The 18802-nt window shown below is 38.3% G+C and overlaps 2 protein-coding genes across 4 annotated transcripts in view; both read right to left on the reverse strand.

The window, feature by feature from the left end:
• Nucleotides 1–5914, reverse strand: part of GMCL1 (germ cell-less 1, spermatogenesis associated) — a 48566-nt gene extending 42652 nt beyond the window's left edge. The window contains exon 1 of the mRNA XM_060026430.1: nucleotides 5487–5914. Coding sequence (XP_059882413.1) covers nucleotides 5487–5746 — 260 coding nt within the window. The 5' untranslated portion in view covers nucleotides 5747–5914. The remainder of the gene's footprint in view (nucleotides 1–5486) is intronic.
• A 3282-nt stretch (nucleotides 5915–9196) lies between these two features.
• The window catches only part of ANXA4 (annexin A4), a 69662-nt gene continuing 60056 nt past the window's right edge, over nucleotides 9197–18802 (reverse strand). For all 3 annotated transcript variants that reach the window (XM_060026431.1, XM_060026433.1, XM_060026432.1), the window contains exon 13: nucleotides 9197–10305. In XM_060026431.1, the coding sequence (XP_059882414.1) occupies nucleotides 10246–10305 (60 nt within the window). In that variant the 3' untranslated portion in view covers nucleotides 9197–10245. The remainder of the gene's footprint in view (nucleotides 10306–18802) is intronic.

Genomic DNA, 18802 nt, shown 5'->3' on the forward strand with positions numbered 1-18802 from the left:
TGTAAAACTGAATGTTTTACTGATTTTGCATGTAACTCAAAATACTCCTTTTGCTCAATTTCTATTAAATAGAACCAATTTGTCCACTGTATAAAAAGATAGAGGGATATTATATATTCAAACGTGCTCATGTATGAAAGGGTACATAAGAAACTAATAATAGTGGTTACTGGTGGGGTACTCTATTCCCAAGAGGGGGAATAGTGGATAGATGGGGGCAGCGTGGAAGAGAGACCTTTCACTATACAGCTTTTTGCAATTTCTGATTTTTGAACTAAGAGAATTACCTATTCAATAAAGAAAAGTCAGCATGGTGATTTTTGCGTATTTCCTTATTTAGTAACCAGCACTATGGATGATGTAATACAGCTGCAATAATACTGCTACGCAATTACAAAATGAAGACCAAGAATAAAAATTTCACCCTACACAAATAATTTTAAAAATAATTTACATTTAATCTTATTTTAGTATCGAACTATTCTTAAACTCCTTAAAATGTCTTTTTCCCCACATTGGACAAATGGTTTGCAGCCTTAGACCAAAGGTTTTCAAAATTATGCTCAATGGAGAAGTGTCTTAGGGGCCACCAGGGAGAGCCGAGGTGTGAACTCTGGGCATCCCATCTAACTTCAACCAGAGCAGCATCATATATTATATTTGCAAACACCCTGGATTTGTGCATAAGATTTAATTTAAAGGAAGAATTGTTATTTTTGTTTTGACAATCATTGCTCAAGATGGTTCAGTAAGTAAGCAAAGCCCTAGGCAGAGGCTGATCAATATCTTTTATATTCCTGGCCAATCCTGATAGCTTTCCTAGGAAAATTTTTAAATCTTTTTAAAAAATGAAGTAATTGTTTCAGATGGTGTCTTAACAGTGTATTGAACACCCCTTCCCAACAGACGGTAAAAAATGTACATGCTTCAGTGCAGACAGACTTGGGTTTGAGTCCCAGCTCTACTATCACAGCTCAGTTACCTTAGATGTGAAAAGAGGATATTACTATCCACTTCATTGGGTTACTGTAAGAAATAAATGAGACAATGTAGTTTCCAGTTCCTGACAGCACTCTCCCCAAATTATATGAAAAGATTAAAAGTACAGAAAGGAATAAACCCACAACAGGAAAAAGGTGAGGGTGGGCTTATCACATGATGAGAGAATTCCATGGATCTGGAAGTTAGAAAATAAACTGGAATGGAAAAGAGCAGTGACAACCACAGCCCAAAAGATATCACGGTCTAGGATGGACGTTGAAGCCCATCTGCCCTTCAGAACCGTGGGGGTAGGGATGGGGCTGGGAGGATGAGGTCTCAAGGGAAACAGAAGGCAGAAGTGAGGAGTGAGGCAAAAAATGGGGAAACTTGTTCCCCTAATGGCCTCCCCCACTCTCTATGAACACAGAGTACAGATAACTTATACAAACAGATTCCAAGGTTTTTCTAGAAAGAAACTGAACAAATCTATCAGGAAGATCTAAGACTTTGGTGTAGGTGCTGGTGCCCCAGACAAAGCAATCCTCATTCTGGCATTTGAGGAATCTGTAGCCTGTTAGCTCCCAACCTATTCACCCTAAATCATGGTTCCCAAACTGTGTGCCAAAGCACCTAGAGCACCACAGCAAATTCAGGGATGCATGTGGAATATTCCAAAATTAAAGGAAATCACAGAAACATCTTTCAGATACCATGCAATCTACGCTATTAAGTTGTTTGGACCTAACTATGAGATATTTCTTCAGGACCAGAGGTGCCATGAAAAAAATTACTGAGACACTAAGGGCACTGTGAACCAATAAGGCTTGTGAATCTCTGCTCTAAAACAAAGCATGCCCCACCCATATCCAACTTAGTAGTCAGTCTACCTACTGAAAGGGAAGGCCCAGCAGAAACAGATCTATTTACTCAAGACACACACACACACACACACACACACACACACACACACACACACACACACACACACACACACACACACACACACACACACACACACACACCAGTGACTCATTCTGAAGCAGACAATCAAGGATCTCTCAACATGAGGAAAATTAACAGCATTAAAGACTATTTTAAAAAAGAGAAAAATTGGCATCAGAGGAAACATATAATTCAGGGAAAACAGAACTTAAAAAAAAAACTCTAACACTCTAATTATAACTAGTACATCTAGAGAGTTAAGATTACTACATTTATAAAATAATAGGATGCTAAGCTAAAGTATTACTCAGAACAAGGGGGAAAAAAAAAAAGAGATCTTTGGGACCAAAACTACAGTTGCTGAAATTCAAAAAAACAAAAGGGAAAGTTAAGGAAATTTCCCAGAACACAAAGCAAAAAAGACCTAGAAAGGAAAAAAAGAAAAGAGAAAAGAGGTACAATCCAAGAAATCCAAAATCCAGTTAAGAGGGGTCCAAGAAAGAGAAAACAAAGATAACAGGAGAAAGAGAATTTCAGAAGAAAGTTTCCCCAAACTAGTCTCCAGATTGTAAGGATCCACCAACTACCAAGGCCATTAAAAGACCTACAGTTAAGCACCTTCTAGTTAAATCCCAAAACACTAAAGAAAAAATTCCCAAAGTTCCAGAGAGAAAAAAAGTCGCCTAAAAAGAAAAGAGAATTAGACCAGCATCACATTTTCTCATCAGTATGGTTGGCTAGAAGACAATGAATTAATACCATCAAAGATATCAAAAGTTATTTTAGATTTCTGCACCCAATCAAAAGATGACTAAAGTGAGAGATTAAATTTACAACTAGATAAGCACAAATTACCTTCCTTTGCACCTTTCTTAGGAAAATAATTGAGGATGTAGTTCCCTCAAATGAGTTCAGAAACAAAAAGATACAGGCTACAGAAAACAGTGGATCCGATCCTAGAGACAGAGTCAAAGTAAGTCCCAGGATAAGTGTAGACCTAGAGAGCAATGGATCCAGATTGGAACAAGAAGATGCAGGGACCCAGGAGGGAGGTCTTGGGTTTAGAGAAGAAGGACTCCATGCAAGTGTGTTAGGAAAGAGAAAAATCTGAAGATATGATGAAGGAATATTATTATTTTGTCAATGGCGGGGGTGGGAGGGAAGGCAGTCAGAAAGTCTAAGAAAATAAAAAAGCAATACGAAAAAGTATTGTTCTAATAAGCTACAAATGAAAATAGGGCCCAACATGATGGAATGTAAAAAAAAAATTTCATTTAATTATGAGGTTAGAAAATTTCTCCCAAGAGAAAAACAAGGGGTTGTGACATTGGACCCAAGAAGTATGATTTATAATCCCAGCACACTACTTGACTCTGCAGTGAACAATATTTACATAGCTATAACAACAACTAACTGTTTACTAGATTTCAATGTTTAGAGACAACCTATGAACGAAAAACTAAAGATCTGGTTGCTGAACAGTTGAGTTTTAAGTCTTGTTAACGTAAAAGTAAAACATGCACTTGACAAAAGGTATAAGGTAGAGAAGGTGGGCCTGGAGGCCAAGGCTTTTCATGGAGTTGTTAGTTGAGGTGGAAGTGCACATGAGACAACCTCAGGAAGCATATTAGTGCCAACATACAAGATTTTCTTACACCCTTCATCCATGCTGAGCTGAATAAACTAGGCATCTTGTACTGATACAACACATACTAGACTCGGACATGCATTTTCCAACAAAAATTTGCTTTAGAAGCTTTCCATTCCACTCCACTCATGTAGTTCAGAGGCTGGCAAACTTTTTCTGTAAAGGTCTAGACAGTTAATATTTTCAGCTTCGTGGACCAGACAGCCTCCAAGCTAGTTTTGTTGGCATGCCAGCGGGCAGTTTCTCGCTTGCCAGTCTCAGCCTTCCACATCTTAGCAAACTCCATTACCATCCAGTGGGCCACAACTCCTCCAACATCTGAATCTCAGCTTGGGAAAGGTGGTCCTAGCCCAAATTTGTTCCTTCCTTGGGTATTCTGTCTCAGTCCTAGAAGTAGTGACAGCTCCCTATGTCCTCTATTCCTGTATTTTTTAGAGATCTCTTTACCTTAGTAACTTACCTTTAGTAGTTAATCGCTTGTTACTTCCTAATAATGGTTATTTCAAACTTTCCCTGTTCAAATTACTGTGTGATTTCTTTGAAATGGACCCCTGACATATATATTTCTATAGTGACACTGAATGCAAGCGGTCTAAATACTAATTAAAAGACAGAGATTATCCTATTGGATTTTAAAAAAATCAAGACCCCACTAAATGCTGTCTACAAGATACTTAAAGACACAGGTTTAAAGGGAAAGAGTGGGAAAAGATGTAACATTTAAACACTTATCAAAAGAAAGTGGCAGTGGCTATAGTATCAGGAATGTAAATGTCTTTACATTTTGTAAAGATAAGGGGAGCCAATTCATCAAGGAGTCCTAATATTTACTGAGTGCTTCCATACCTGGCACTGTGCATCACATGCATTCTAATATTTGTCAAGTCCTATAAGGCAAGTATTAGTATCTCCATTTTACATATGAGGAAATAAGGCTATTAAGTGCAAAGTACAGACTAGAACTCAGAATCTGAGCTCTTAAAATACTAATTCTCCAAAAAGGTAACTGAACAGTTTGGAAGTGGGGGTCCATTTTTGTAAATATAAACATTCATACATAAAACTGTATGAAGGGATTTATAAATCAAACTACTAACAGAGATTGTTTATGATACTCTTATTTGACAATAAATATGTAACACGTGTAGCATAAAATTTTAGAATCTTTCAAACTTTCGTTTAAAAAATTACATCTATGTGACCCACAGATGGCCTTTAAAAAAAGAGCAACCGGATTTTTTATGTGAAAATTTATTCCACTTATAAACTACATTTTAGTTCACAAGTAAATATTCCGTTTTTCACCTCTTCTAAAAAAGGTTAAGCAAGCTGCCTTACATATATCCACGGTCAACGACTTCGAGTACTAGAGACGTTGAAAGACTCTGTTCCTAGTGAGGAACAAATGTACACAGTACTGATAAATTTCACCTGTACAGCGAGAGTTCCTGTTTGTAATCATTTCCCTTCCACTGTGGACCGACAACAGGGGTGCCCACTTCAGAGCCTAAATTTACGTGTCTTGGCCCATAGAAGGCAGCCGGATGCAAAACATCTTATTCTACTGCCACCCGCTCAGAGAGGACCAAGGTGTATTACGAAGGGCCAGCCGGCCGGCCCTGTCTAAGGTTTAATGAGGCGCAAGTTCTAGCTTGGCGTTTCTCAGTCTCGTCTTGGGGCTGTAGCACCACCCTGGCGGCGTCTGTGGTTTACAAACCAGAATACCGAGCGTCTCCCCAGGTGCTCCCCATCCGCCCTGCCTCGGACCGGCTCCCAGGTCTACCCCATCAAGGGCACGTCCGCTCTTCACAGGCTGGGGAGCGCCGCAGCCCCCGAAGCCCCCCGGGCACCGGGCTCATCCCCAGGCCGGACCGAGGCAGCCGCCCAACAGGTGCGGGCGCGTCCCCCCACGTACCTTCGAGGGGTGTTGAGGAGTCGCTGCTGCTCGTCCCCTTCCTCCTCATCCTCGTCTGTCTCGGAATCGGGGTGACAGGAGCAGAAGGCCTCTCCGCTCCGCTTGCGCTTACGGCTGCCCGGACAGTAACAGAAGCCGTGGGCGGCCGCGTCGCCACCACTCTCCAGCCTCCGGGCCGAGCCCCCAGCCCCAGAACCCGGCTCCTGCTGGCCTCGGGCTCGCCCCGGCTGGCGTAGCACTCGGCTGCTCAACGAGCCCATGGGTCACGGCTCGCCGACACTTTCAGGGAGCGCACCTCAGGGAGTCCAACGAAAACGGTCTCCCGCCATGGCCCGACCACCACCGCCGGCCTCCACGTAGCGCGCGTGCCTACACCGCCACCTTCTCACGCGCAACCCCGACCGTTGCGTTGGACGCTACCGCCTCCATCCTCCGCCACGCCCACCGCGTCTCGCCGCGCAGCGCGCGCGGACCTCAGGACCTTGCCCCCAGACTTTCGCAATAAAGCGCGAGCCGTAGAGCGCATGCGCACGGCGAGCCCCCGGAAGGGGCGGGGGGAGGTGCGTGTACGTCACGGATGGAGCCTGCGCAGAATGGGATGAGGGCGGGAGCGCGGACGTGCGTGGCCAGATTGGCGCTTTCTGCCGTGAGGTCAGCTAGGCCCACCTGCAATCCTGAATTGGGGGCCGGGCTAGCTTTTAGAATTACTTTATACATCCCTTTGTGTTAGCAAGACCGGCAATTCCACCTCGTTTGTTCTTTCTGCGAAGGTTCCTTAAGCTCCAGATGTCTACCGGGCCTTGTGTTAGGCAAGGGGCAAAAAAGACATTGCTGTTTGGGGTCATCTTTGGAGGAGTTCACCATGTGCTAGGGTCACGCCCTGCGCAGGCTTTCCAACAGAGGAGGACCTAGAATGTGGAACTTTGCTAGGCCCTCGGGTTTCTTAAGCAGCACCTCTCCGCTGCCCTTAACTGATTATGGCAACCGTTCCATGCTCTCTTTTCCTTCCCTCCCAGCGGCAGTGGGATGTCTGAATAGGGTCTGAACCGGGACTCTCAGGTTTTAAAGTGCCTTCTGGAGACCCAAGCAAAATTTACAGGTGTCTGAGCAAAAATTACAGGCGTATGCCTGGAGTTTGCAGCCATTGCTATGGACCCTGGACAGTCAGCTTTCATTCCCTGATTCCCTTCGGCTACTTTTTTTTTTTTTTTTTTTAGCATTTTTATTGGAGTGTAATTGTTTTACAACGTTGTGTTTCTGCTGTGTAACAAAGTGAATCAGCTATATGTATACATATATCCCCATATCCCCTCCCTCTTGCGTCTCCCTCCCACCCTCCCTATCCCACACTTCTAGGTGGTCACAAAGCACCGAGCCGATCTCCCCGGGTGATGCAGCTGCTTCCCACTAGCTATCTATTTTACTTTTGGTAGTGTATATATGTCAATGCTACTCTCTCACTTGGTCCCAGCTTACCCTTCCCCCCTCCCTGCGTCCTCAAGTCCATTCTCTACATCTGTGTCTTTATTCCTGTCCTGCCCCTAGGTTCATCACCCTTCGGCTACTTTCTAAATAAAATGTTTATAATGAAAATATTTATAATGAAATACCATAAATGAAATATTTATAATGAATTACTCAAATCGAGTAATATGATAAATACCTATCACCACAAGTATAATAACTTAAATTTTAATAAAAACTTCAATGTATAATACTTGTTTTGATTAATTCTTTTAAGTAGAACAATACAGATAGGCAGAAGCTCCCTCTCCATCTCAGTCTGTTTCTCTCCCTCCACTCTAGTGACCACTATCCTCAGAATGGTGTATATCATTATTCCCATGCGCGTTCTTATACGTGTACCCATAGCAATACGTTTTCTTTTGCACGTTTAGACATGTAAGCTAAATGGAATCATTCATACCTATCATTTTGCACCTTTCTTCTCTCTCAAAATTATACTTTTGAGACTTATTCAATTAACAAATCTATAGCTAATTTTCACTGCTCTTGTGTGACACCCAAAATTTATCCTTTCCCTCACTGAGGGAGTTAGGTTGTTTCTACTTTACTACTCTTATAGAGCAGCATTAAACACCATGTGCAAGAGAGTCACCAAATAGATCCCCAGAAGTGAATTTGCTGGGAACTTTTCAACTTTATTATCTGTTGCCAAATTGCTCTCTGAAATGACTGCACCAGTTTATACTCCCATCAGCGGTATGTGTAATTTGGACATCCCAGTGTACTCACTCTGAGAAGTCTGAACTGAGAGAGGCTAGCAGAGGCAGCTTGGTGGAGGTAGGGGGTAGGGGAGGAGCAGAAAATGATTGCTGCTAGGGGATCAGCCTGCATGCCCAGAATTTGTCAGCACAAAGGATACGCATGGAACAAATGTGGGCCACTATAAGACAGCCAGCATGGAATCATCTTAGATCCTGTCTAAAAGGCCTGGGTGGAAAGACAAACAGACTTCAGCACAAAGAGCTTGAATTCCTAGGGGCTGAAAAAGGAGAACTGCATTTGCTTTGCCAAAGGAACTAAAGATGAGTATTTTACTGGTGATGGAGTTGTAAAGGAACTCAGGAGAATGCCAACAAGAATCAGCTTTAAACTTCTGACAGAACTAAAAAGCAAAAAACATCTGACAGGGTCACACAGCATTGATCATCTACCACCACAGCACTAACAGATAAGAACTTTCCTGCTCCCATTTACTCTCCTCCCTTCTGCTAGGTAGGGGAGGGGAAGGTAGGGTCTAGAAAGAAGACTAGGTGAAGAAAGAAAAGAAGCCCACCATATCACCCTCCCCAAACTCCAGCTTCCTGCTGGCAATAAGCCAGATCTGAATGAGGGGAGAAGCCTCAACTGTAAATGAAGTTTGGAATTTTGAATGAAAACATTAATTGCTGAAATGACACAGTTCTATAGTAGGACTTTTTAAAGCCAAAGAATGACCAGAAAAGTCACGACCCTATCCTCTATCTGAATTTTCATCTAAAGACAGGAGAAGAACTGGACCCAATGAATAAATGTAAATGGACAGTGGGAGAAAAAAAACAAAGTTGCTTCCTAGTTATATTACAAAGTCATGCTTGTTCAGTACATCAATCATTCCTCCAGGGTGGCTTTAACCTACTCTGTAGAAAGCTTCCCATCAACATATGTAATTTGTTTTAAAATTCTGGCTAAGCCATATATAATTTAAAGATAACCCCCCCCCAAATTTGTAATGCTTCCAAAGCCAAATAACGTTAATTTGGAAATTCCATGCTCTTCTGGGTAGGTATTGAAGCAGCAGTACTATTTCCTATAATTAACTGGAATGACTAAGTATTCATGTAAATAGCTTTCACCAGTAGTCAAGCACTTGTAATAGGCAAGTAGAAACAAATCCTTATATTTCACCCATCAAAATACAGCAAATAACTATAGAATGAAGAAGACAAATATTCTTATTTAATATGAATGTTCTACTTAGAACCGAGAGCATCACTCATTTCCAGAGATAACTTAAATATACTATTTTATATCATTAAGTAGTGTTTGGTATATATGAACATTAGTTTTACAGCAGTAGAGGTACATAAGATTAAATATGTTATTTTGCCTAATGTTGTACTTTCTAATAGAAATTGAGTAACACAAATCCTTCAAAAATATCTACTTTCAGAGTCCAGGATGAAAAAACTCACAAGCAGAAAAGTCAGTCAGAGAAAGCATACACGTCATTTGAAAGGCACTGTGTTTTATTGAAATTATTTTTCCATGTTGTATACAAAGTGAACTTTTAAATTAAATCCAAGTACACCTTTACAGTAATTCTAGAGTTGAAAGGCACAGTGCAAGTATAAATTACTACAAATCAACAAAACTGAAAATGATTTTAAAAATTTTGGGCACAAAAATTTTTCTTTAAGTAAAAATAAATTCAGAGCACTACACCATCACCAGAATACGCAGTTTGACACAATTCTTTCACATTCATCTTCAAGCTGGATCAATACCATTATTATTATTTTATTATATTGTTATTATTAACCATAATATTGTGGAATGTTCAGCATTTATGTTTGGTAACCAGACATATATGATCTGTATAACCACATTTAGAATTGAATTCGTTCAGAAGAGTTGGTGAGTTTGGTATACTTTAACCTGGAGAGACTGAGATGGTAACATAAGATGTGATGGAGGAAGTCTCTAATGCCAAACTTAGTAAAGATCAACTAACACTTTAGACAAAAACCTAAACAAAGGAGATCTGTGGATGCTTTCAAACTATGACATGTAAAATAGCAAATTGGATAGATTTTCTTACTAACTAGATGCTCACAATTTCAAACCAAGAAATTACTAGCCACTCTAAAAATAGAATTAGGGAAGAAAAGTGATTTTAGAACAGTCTTCCATTTCAACAGTTTTCACCAAAAAGAAAATATGAAATAATTTAATATAGTCCAATTTCTGTGAAACACAAACAAGGAAGAAATCTGTTGAAAACATGGAGCACATTCTTATTTCTAATTTAAAATCTCCTTTTAGGTTTTATAAGCTTTGAAAAGCAAGTACAGCTTTAAAGCATCATAGTGAGTAATTACAGATGAATAATAATGCAGTCTATATCTTAGGAGGCATCTGTAGGCATTTTAATTGGAAATAACCATTCTGAGGTAATGCTAGTAGCAGTGTAGAAAAATGAAGTTAAAAAAAATGCGAAGTGTAGGGAATCCTCCTATCCTTTCTGGATTTTATTTTAATCATCTCCTCCACAGAGAATGAGCAATACCTTCTTATAGTCTCCAGATGTATCACCCTGGGGATAAGGAAAGCAGAGTTACAATCAGATAAATGGGTTTAAAAATAGAATACACAGCTCAAAGTCATCTAGGTTAACTTTTTCAGTCTTGCCAGGATCATTCTTAGAGAGGTTTTTTTTTTTTAAATGACATTTGTTATTTTTTATTATAAAAAGAACACCTGTTCAATGTAGAAAATAGACATAAAAGAATATAAAAACATCATCTATAATTCTAACATCTAGAGATTACTCTGCCTAACATTTTGTTTTTTGCATATCCTTCCAGACTTTTTTCTATGGATATAGATTCCTACATGATGGGATTGTAGTATTCTTCCATATTCTACTTATTTAAACTTCTATACCTATTTCCCTATTTTAATTTATTAAATACTCTTCCACAGTATCATTCCTTAATGGTTACAGAGTATTCTATTGTACATAGGTAAAATAATTTATTTGATTACCCCCCATTGGATATTTATGTTTTTTTTCCAATTTTTCACTATTATAAACACTGCTGCAATAAACATACTATAAATTTTTGTGCATTTTTTGAATGATGTATTCAGGATAAATGTTCATAAAATGGGAATTACCAGATTAATGATCATGTATTTTCTTTGAATATGGGTTGCAAAATAGCCTTCCAGAAAGGTGCTATAATTTCTACATAGAATTTTTCATGGCCTAAATAATAGATCAATTTTTGCTAGTGCTTCATGGGCACTAGAAAAGATGGGATGGGATTCAAAGTTTAATGTATATCTATTAAAATCAATCTTAATACACCCTTGTTTATACTTTATCTCATTGATCTGCCAAAAGAGAAGGATGTGTTAAAGTCTATCTAGCATAGTATTTCCATCAACGTCTTCTTTTGGAGCCTCAAGTTTCTTATTTATATATTTGAATGCAATACTATTTGGCAACTAACGTTTTATGGTAATTTAATCTTTGTTGTAAATTGTTGCTTTTATCAATATAAAGTGATCTATTACTTTGTCCTATTTAATGCTTTTTCCCCTTAAATTCTTCTTTTTACTTATAGTATAATCCCTGCTTTCTTTTTGTCAAATGTTCTTTTCCCTGGCCTTTTCTTTTTAAAGCTTCTTACATATCACTGTATTTCAATTGTTCCTTATAAACAGCATAGAGTAGGATTTTATATTTTTACCTAACCTGAGAGTTTATTTATTATTATAACTTAAATTTGTAACCTTACTCCTGTCTTTTTTCTATTATTTACATATTTTCTATTTCTATTCTGTTTCTTTTGACAATTTTTATTGAATGGGCAATGTATTCTTTATTTTAAATTTCTTCCAGTGTTGTGTGAGTGTGTGTATACACATATTAACGTATTTATATATATACAAACATATAATGTAAATGTATTTATTGTGCTGTTTCCCCTAGTCAATCAATATTTTTTACCCCATCATTTTAGTGTCTGTATAGTATTCCACTGGATAGATTTCCCATAATTTGAGTCATTCTCTATTGGTTAATAAAAATTAAAATAATGTGTAATAAACTCTGTAACCACTAAGCAAGAACTTCCTATTCCCCTTATCCTCCAGCCCCTGGTAAACTCTAATCTACCTTCTGTCTCTATGAATTTACCTAGTCTAAATATTTCATGTAAGTAGAATCATATACAGTATTTGTCCTTTTGTGTCTAGTTTAGGTCACTTAGCATGTTTCCAAAGTTCATCCATGTATCGGAAACTTCATTCACATTATGTGTGTATATATCACGTTTTGTTTATCCATTCACCTGTTCATGGACCCTTAGGTTGTTTCCACCTTTTGGCTATTATAAATAATGTTAACATTGGTGTCCAAATACCTGTTTAAGTCCCCTTTTTCATTTCTTTTGAGTATACACCTGGAAGTGGAATTGCGGGGTAACATGGTAATTCTATGTTTAAATTTTTGAGGAAGTGCCAAACTGTTTTCCACAACGGCTGCACCATTTTACATTCACACCAGCAATACACAAGGTTCTAATTTCTCCACATCCTCTCCTACATTTGTTATTTTCCATGTTTTAAAAATTATAGCCATCTTAGTAGGTACGAAGTGGTATTTCACTGTGGTTTTCATAATGATGTTGAACAGCTTTTCACGTGCTTATTGCCCATTTGTATATCTCCCTTGGAGAAATGACGATATTTAAATCCCTTGTCATTTTTTAATTGGGTTGTTTGTCTTTTTGTTATTGAGTTTTAGGAGTTCTTTATATATTCTGGATAGTAAACCCTTACTAGATATTATTTTCTCCCATTCTGTGGATTAGCGCACTTTTATCTTATTATTTTGCCTAAAGATATTCTTAAATATATAATAACTAAGTAAGAGGTATAGTTTATTTTTTAAACATTTATTGGCAAGTTGCCTCCCCGGAAAGTTAGACTAGTTTATAGTGCTTCCATAAGAGACGGCGAGATTTTCCCAAGCCTTTCTCAATGCTGGTTATGACCTCTTTAAACTTTTTTAAGGTATTAGGTGAAAAATGATGATTTGCTTTTATTTGCAATCCATTGTATATTAGTGAGATTAAACATTGTACATATTTATTGTCCATTTGTGTCTCATCTTTCATGAAGCTCATGTTTTCTTTCTGTCCAGTTTTCTTTTAGGATTTTTCTCCTTGTTCTTAGTAATTTGTACAAGTTCCTCATATAGGGATATTAACCCTACATTATAAGTATATGTTACAAATATATTTTCCCATAGCTTCATTTATGGTCATCCTTGATTCTTAAAATTGTTTTGCTTACACCTAGCTATATTTCAGCTCTGCAAAAAACAGTGACCTCACAGACTGTACAGAAATAGAAACAAGTTCCTAAATGCCTTGTAGACATAGTCATAAACTCTGCAGCTCAAATCACCTAGTAGTTAAACCTCTCCAAGCTATGAGTAGGATCAGAATATTTAATTCACAGATCAAATCCTGATCTGTGCTGGCAACACCAGCTTCTAGGGAAATGGGTTTGGCTTCATATTCCTGAGGCACTTCTGGCATCCTCAAGAAGCAAAGTCCCAGTAATGAGGGGTTTTGAGAGACGTGAATCATTTCGCATCACTCCCATGCCATGTTAGGACTCCTAGAAGTCTGGTGCAAGGTAAAGAATAGCAATCCAGGATGACTATCATGTTTTCCCATATTTTCAGCAGACCTCAGCTGGCCCTGGATGTGGTTCTGGATGACTGATTCAGTTGCTTCTCTTTTATTGTAAGCAGGTAGAAATGGAAATTGTGCTCTTAAAACCATTCATTAAAATATAATCTTTCTTGAGAGGTGGAGGGTGGCTGTGTCTCACCGTGAGGACAAGGACACTGGCAGCAGAAGTTCTAGGAAGTACTCCTTGGCATAAGCCCTCCCAGAGTCCGCCATTACCCCCACCAAAGAGCCCAGGTAGGTTCTAGTGTTGGGTCGCCTCAGGCCAAACAAGGAGGGAACCCAGCCCCACCCACCAACCATCAAGCGGATTGAAGTTTTACTGAGCTCTGCCTACCAGAGCAACATCCAGCTCTACCCACCACAAGTCCCTCCCATCAGGAAACTTGCACAAAACTCTTAGATAGCCTCATCCACCAGAGGGCAGACAGCAGAAGCAAGAAGAAATACAATCCTGCAGGCTGTGGAACAAAAACCACATTCACAGAAAGATAGACAAGATGAAAAGGCAGAGGGCTATGTACCAGATGAAGGAACAAGATAAAACCCCAGAAAAACAACTAAATGAAGTGGAGATAGGCAACCTTCCAGAAAAAGAATTCAGAATAATGATAGGGAAGATGATCCAGGACCTCGGAAAAAGAATGGAGGCAAAGATCGAGAGGATGCAAGAAATGTTTAACAGAGATCTAGAAGAATTAAAGAACAAACAAACAGAGATGAACAATACAATAACTGAAATGAAAAATACACTAGAAGGAATCAATAGCAGAATAACTGAGGCAGAGGAACGGATAAGTGACCTGGAAGACAGAATGGTGGAAATCACTGCCATGGAACAGAATAAAGAAAAAAGAATGAAAAGAAATGAAGACAGCCTAAGAGACGTCTGGGACAACATTAAATGCAACACATTCGCATTATAGTGGTCCCAGAAGGAGAAGAGGGAGAGAAAGGGCCAGAGAAATTATTTGAAGAGATTATAGTCGAAAACTTCCCTAACATGGGAAAGGAAATAGCCACCCAAGTCTAGGAAGTGCAGAGAGTCCCATACAGGATAAACCTAAGGAGAGGCACATAGTAATCAAATTGGCAAAAATCAAAGACAAAGAAAAATTATTGAAAGCAGCAGGGTAAAAATGACAAATAACATACAAGGGAATTCCCAAAAGGTTAACAGCTGATTTCTCAGCAAAAATCCTACAGGTCAGAAGGGAGTGGCATGGTATAATTAAAGTGATGAAAGGGAAGAACCTCCAACCAAGATCACTCTACTCAGCAAGGATCTCATCCAGATTTGATGGAGAAAGCAAAAGCTTTAAAGACAAGCAAAAGCTAAGAGGATGCAGCACCACCAAACCAGCTCTACAACAAATGCTAAAGGAACTTCTCTAAGTGGAAAACACAAGAGAAGAAAAGGACCTACAAAAACAAACCCAAAACAATTAAGAAAATGGTCATAGGAACATACATATCAATAATTACCTTAAACGTAAATGGATTCAATGCTCCAACCAAAAGACACAGGCTTGCTGAATGGATACAAAAACAAGACCCATCTATATGCTGTCTACAAGAGACCCACTTCAGACCTAGGGACACATAAAGACTGAAAATGTGGGGATGGAAAAAGATATTCCATGCAAATGGAAATCAAAAGAAATCTGGAGTAGCAATACTCATATTAGATAAAAGAGACTTTAAAATAAAGAATGTTACAAGAGACAAGGAAGGACACTGCATAATGATCAAGGGATCAAACCAAGAAGAAGATATAACAATTATAAATATATATGCACCCAACATAGGAGCACCGCAATACATAAGGCAACTGCTAACAGCTATAAAAGAGGAAATCGACAGTAACACAATAATAGTGGGGGACTTTAACACCTCACTTACACCAATGGACAGATCATCCAAAATGAAAATAAATAAGGAAACACAAGCTTTACATGACACAATAGACCAGATAGATTTAATTGATATTTATAGGACATTCCATCCAAAAACAGCAGATTACACTTTCTTCTCAAGTGCGCACGGAACATTCTCCAGGATAGATCACATCTTGGGTCACAAATCAAGCCTCAGTAAATTTAAGAAAATTGAAATCATATCAAACATCTTTTCTGACCACAATGCTATGAGATTAGAAATCAATTACATGGAAAAAAACATAAAAAACACAAACACATGGAAGCTAAACAATACGTTACTAAATAATCAAGAAATCACTGAAGAAATCGAAGAGGAAATCAAAAAATACCTAGAGACAAGTGACAATGAAAACATGACAATCCAAAACCTATGGGATGCAGCAAAAGCAGTTCTAAGAGGGAAGTTTATAGCTATACAAGCCTACCTCAAGAAACAAGAAAAATCTCAAATAAACAATCTAACTTTACACCTAAAGGAACTAGAGAAAGAAGAACAAACAAAACCCAAAGTTAGCAGAAGGAAAGGAATCATATAGATCAGAGCAGAAATAAATGAAACAGAAACAAAGAAAACAATAGCAAAGATCAATAAAACTAAAAGCTGGTTCTTTGAGAAGATAAACAAAACCGATAAACCATTAGCCAGACTCATCAAGAAAAAGAGGGAGACAACTCAAATCAATAAAATTAGAAATGAAAAAGAAGAAGTTACAATAAACACCACAGAAATACAAAGCATCCTAAGAGATTACTATAAGCAACTCTATGCCAATAAAATGGACAACCTGGAAGAAATGGATAAACTCTCAGAAAGGTATAACCTTCCAAGACTGAAACAGGAAGAAATAGAAAATATGAACAGACCAATCACATGTAATGAAGTTGAAACTGTGATTAAAAGTCTTCCAACAAACAAGTCCAGGACCAGATGGCTTCACAGGTGAATTCTATCAAACATTTAGAGAAGAGCTAACACCCATCCTTCTCAAACTCTTCCAAAAAATTGCAGATGAAGGAACACTCCCAAACTCATTCTATGAGGCAACCATCAGCCTGATACCAAAACCAGACAAAGATACTACAAAAAAAGAAAATTACAGACCAATATCACTGATAAATATAGATGCAAAAATCCTCAACAAAATACTAGCTAACAGAATCCAGCAGCACATTAAACGGATCATACACCATGATCAAGTGGGATTTATCCAAAGGATGCAAGGATTCCTCAATATATGCAAATCAATCAATGTGATACACCATATTAACAAATTGAAGAATAAAAACCATATGATCATCTCAATAGATGCAGAAAAAGCTTTTGACAAAATGCAACACTCATTTATGATAAAAACTCTCTAGAAACTGGGCATAGAGGGAACCTACCTCAACATAATAAAGGCCTTATATGATAAACCCACAGCAAACATCATTCTCAGTGGTGAAAAACTGAAAGCACTTCTTCTAAGATCAGGAATGATGAGACAAGGATGTCCACTCTCCCCACTATTATTCAACATAGTTTTGGAAGTCCTAGCCATGGCAATCAGAGAAGAAAAAGAAATAAAAGGAATACCAATTGGAAAAGAAGAAGTAAAACAGTCACTGTTTGCAGATGACAGCATACTGTACATAGAGAATCCTAAAGATGCCACCAGAAAACTACTAGAGCTAAACAATGAATTTGGTAAAGTTGCAGGGTACAATATTAATGCACAGAAATCTCTTGCATTCCTATACACTAATGATGAAAAATCTGAAAGAGAAATTAAGGAAACACTCCCATTTACCATTGCAAAAAGAATAAAATACCTAGGAATAAACCTACCTAGGGAGACAAAAGACCTGTATGCAGAAAACTATAAGACGCTTATGAAAGAAATTAAAGATGATACCAACAGATGGAGAGATATACCATGTCCTTGGATTGGAAGAATCCGTATTGTGAAAATGACTGTACTACCCAAAACAATGTACAGATTCAAATTACCAATGGCATTTTTTACAGAACTTGAACAAAAAATCTTAAAATTTGAATGGGGACACAAAAGACCCCAAGTATCCAAAGTAGTCTCGGGGGAAAAAAATGGAGCTGGAGGTATCAGACTCCCCGACTTCAGACTATACTACAAACCTACAGTAATCAAGACAATATGGTACTGGCACAAAAACAGAAACATAGATCAGTGGAACAAGATAGAAAGCCCAAAGATAAACCCAGACACCTATGGTCAACTAATCTATGACAAAGGAGGCAAGGATATGCAATGGAGAAAAGCCAGCCTCTTCAATAAGTGGTGCTGGGAAAACTGGATAGCTACATGTAAAAGAATGAAATTAGAACACTCCCTATCACCATACACAAAAATAAACTCAAAATGGATTACAGACCTAAATGTAAGTCCGGACACTATAAAACTCTTAAAGGAAAACATAGGAAGAACACTCTTTGACATAAATCACAGCAAGATCTTTTTTCATCCACCTCCTAGAGTAATGGAAATAAAAATAAACAAATGGGACCAAATGAAACGTCAAAGCTTTTGCACAGCAAAGGAAACCATAAACAAGACCAAAAGACAGCCCTCAGAATGGGAGAAAATATTTGCAAACGAATCAATGGACAAAGGATTAATCTCCAAAATATATAAACAGCTCATGCAGCTCAATATTAAAAAAACAAACAACCCAATCCAAAAATGGGCAGAAGACCTAAATAGACATTTCTCCAAAGAAGACATACAGATAGCCAAGAAGTACATGAAAAGCTGCTCAACATCACTGATTATTAGAGAAATGCAAATCAAAACTACAATGAGGTATCACCTGACACCAGTTAGAATGGGCATCACCAGAAAATCTACAAACAAGAAATGCTGGAGAGGGTGTGGAGAAAAGGGAACCCTCTTGCACTGCTGGTGGGAATGTAAATTGATACAACCACTATAGAGAATAGTATGGAGATTCCTTAAAAAACTAAAAATAGAATTACCATATGACCCAGCAATCCCACTATTGGGCATATACCCAAAGAAAATCATGATTCAAAAAGACACATGCACCCCAATGTTCATTGCAGCACTATTTACAATAGCCAGGTCATGGAAGCAACCTAAGTGCCCATCGACAGATGAATGGATAATGAAGATGTGGTACATATATACAATGGAATATTACTCAGCCATTAAAAGGAACGAAATTGGGTCATTTGTACAGATGTGGATGGATCTAGAGACTGTCATACAGAGTGAAGTAAGTCAGAAAGAGAAAAGCAAATATCGTATATTAACGCATATATGTGGAACCTAGAAAAATGGTACAGATGAACCGGTTTGCAGGGCAGAAATTGAGACACGGATGTAGAGAACAAACGTATGGACCC

Source organism: Delphinus delphis, chromosome 12, assembly GCF_949987515.2.
Source record: "Delphinus delphis chromosome 12, mDelDel1.2, whole genome shotgun sequence".
Classification (NCBI taxonomy): domain Eukaryota; kingdom Metazoa; phylum Chordata; class Mammalia; order Artiodactyla; family Delphinidae; genus Delphinus; species Delphinus delphis.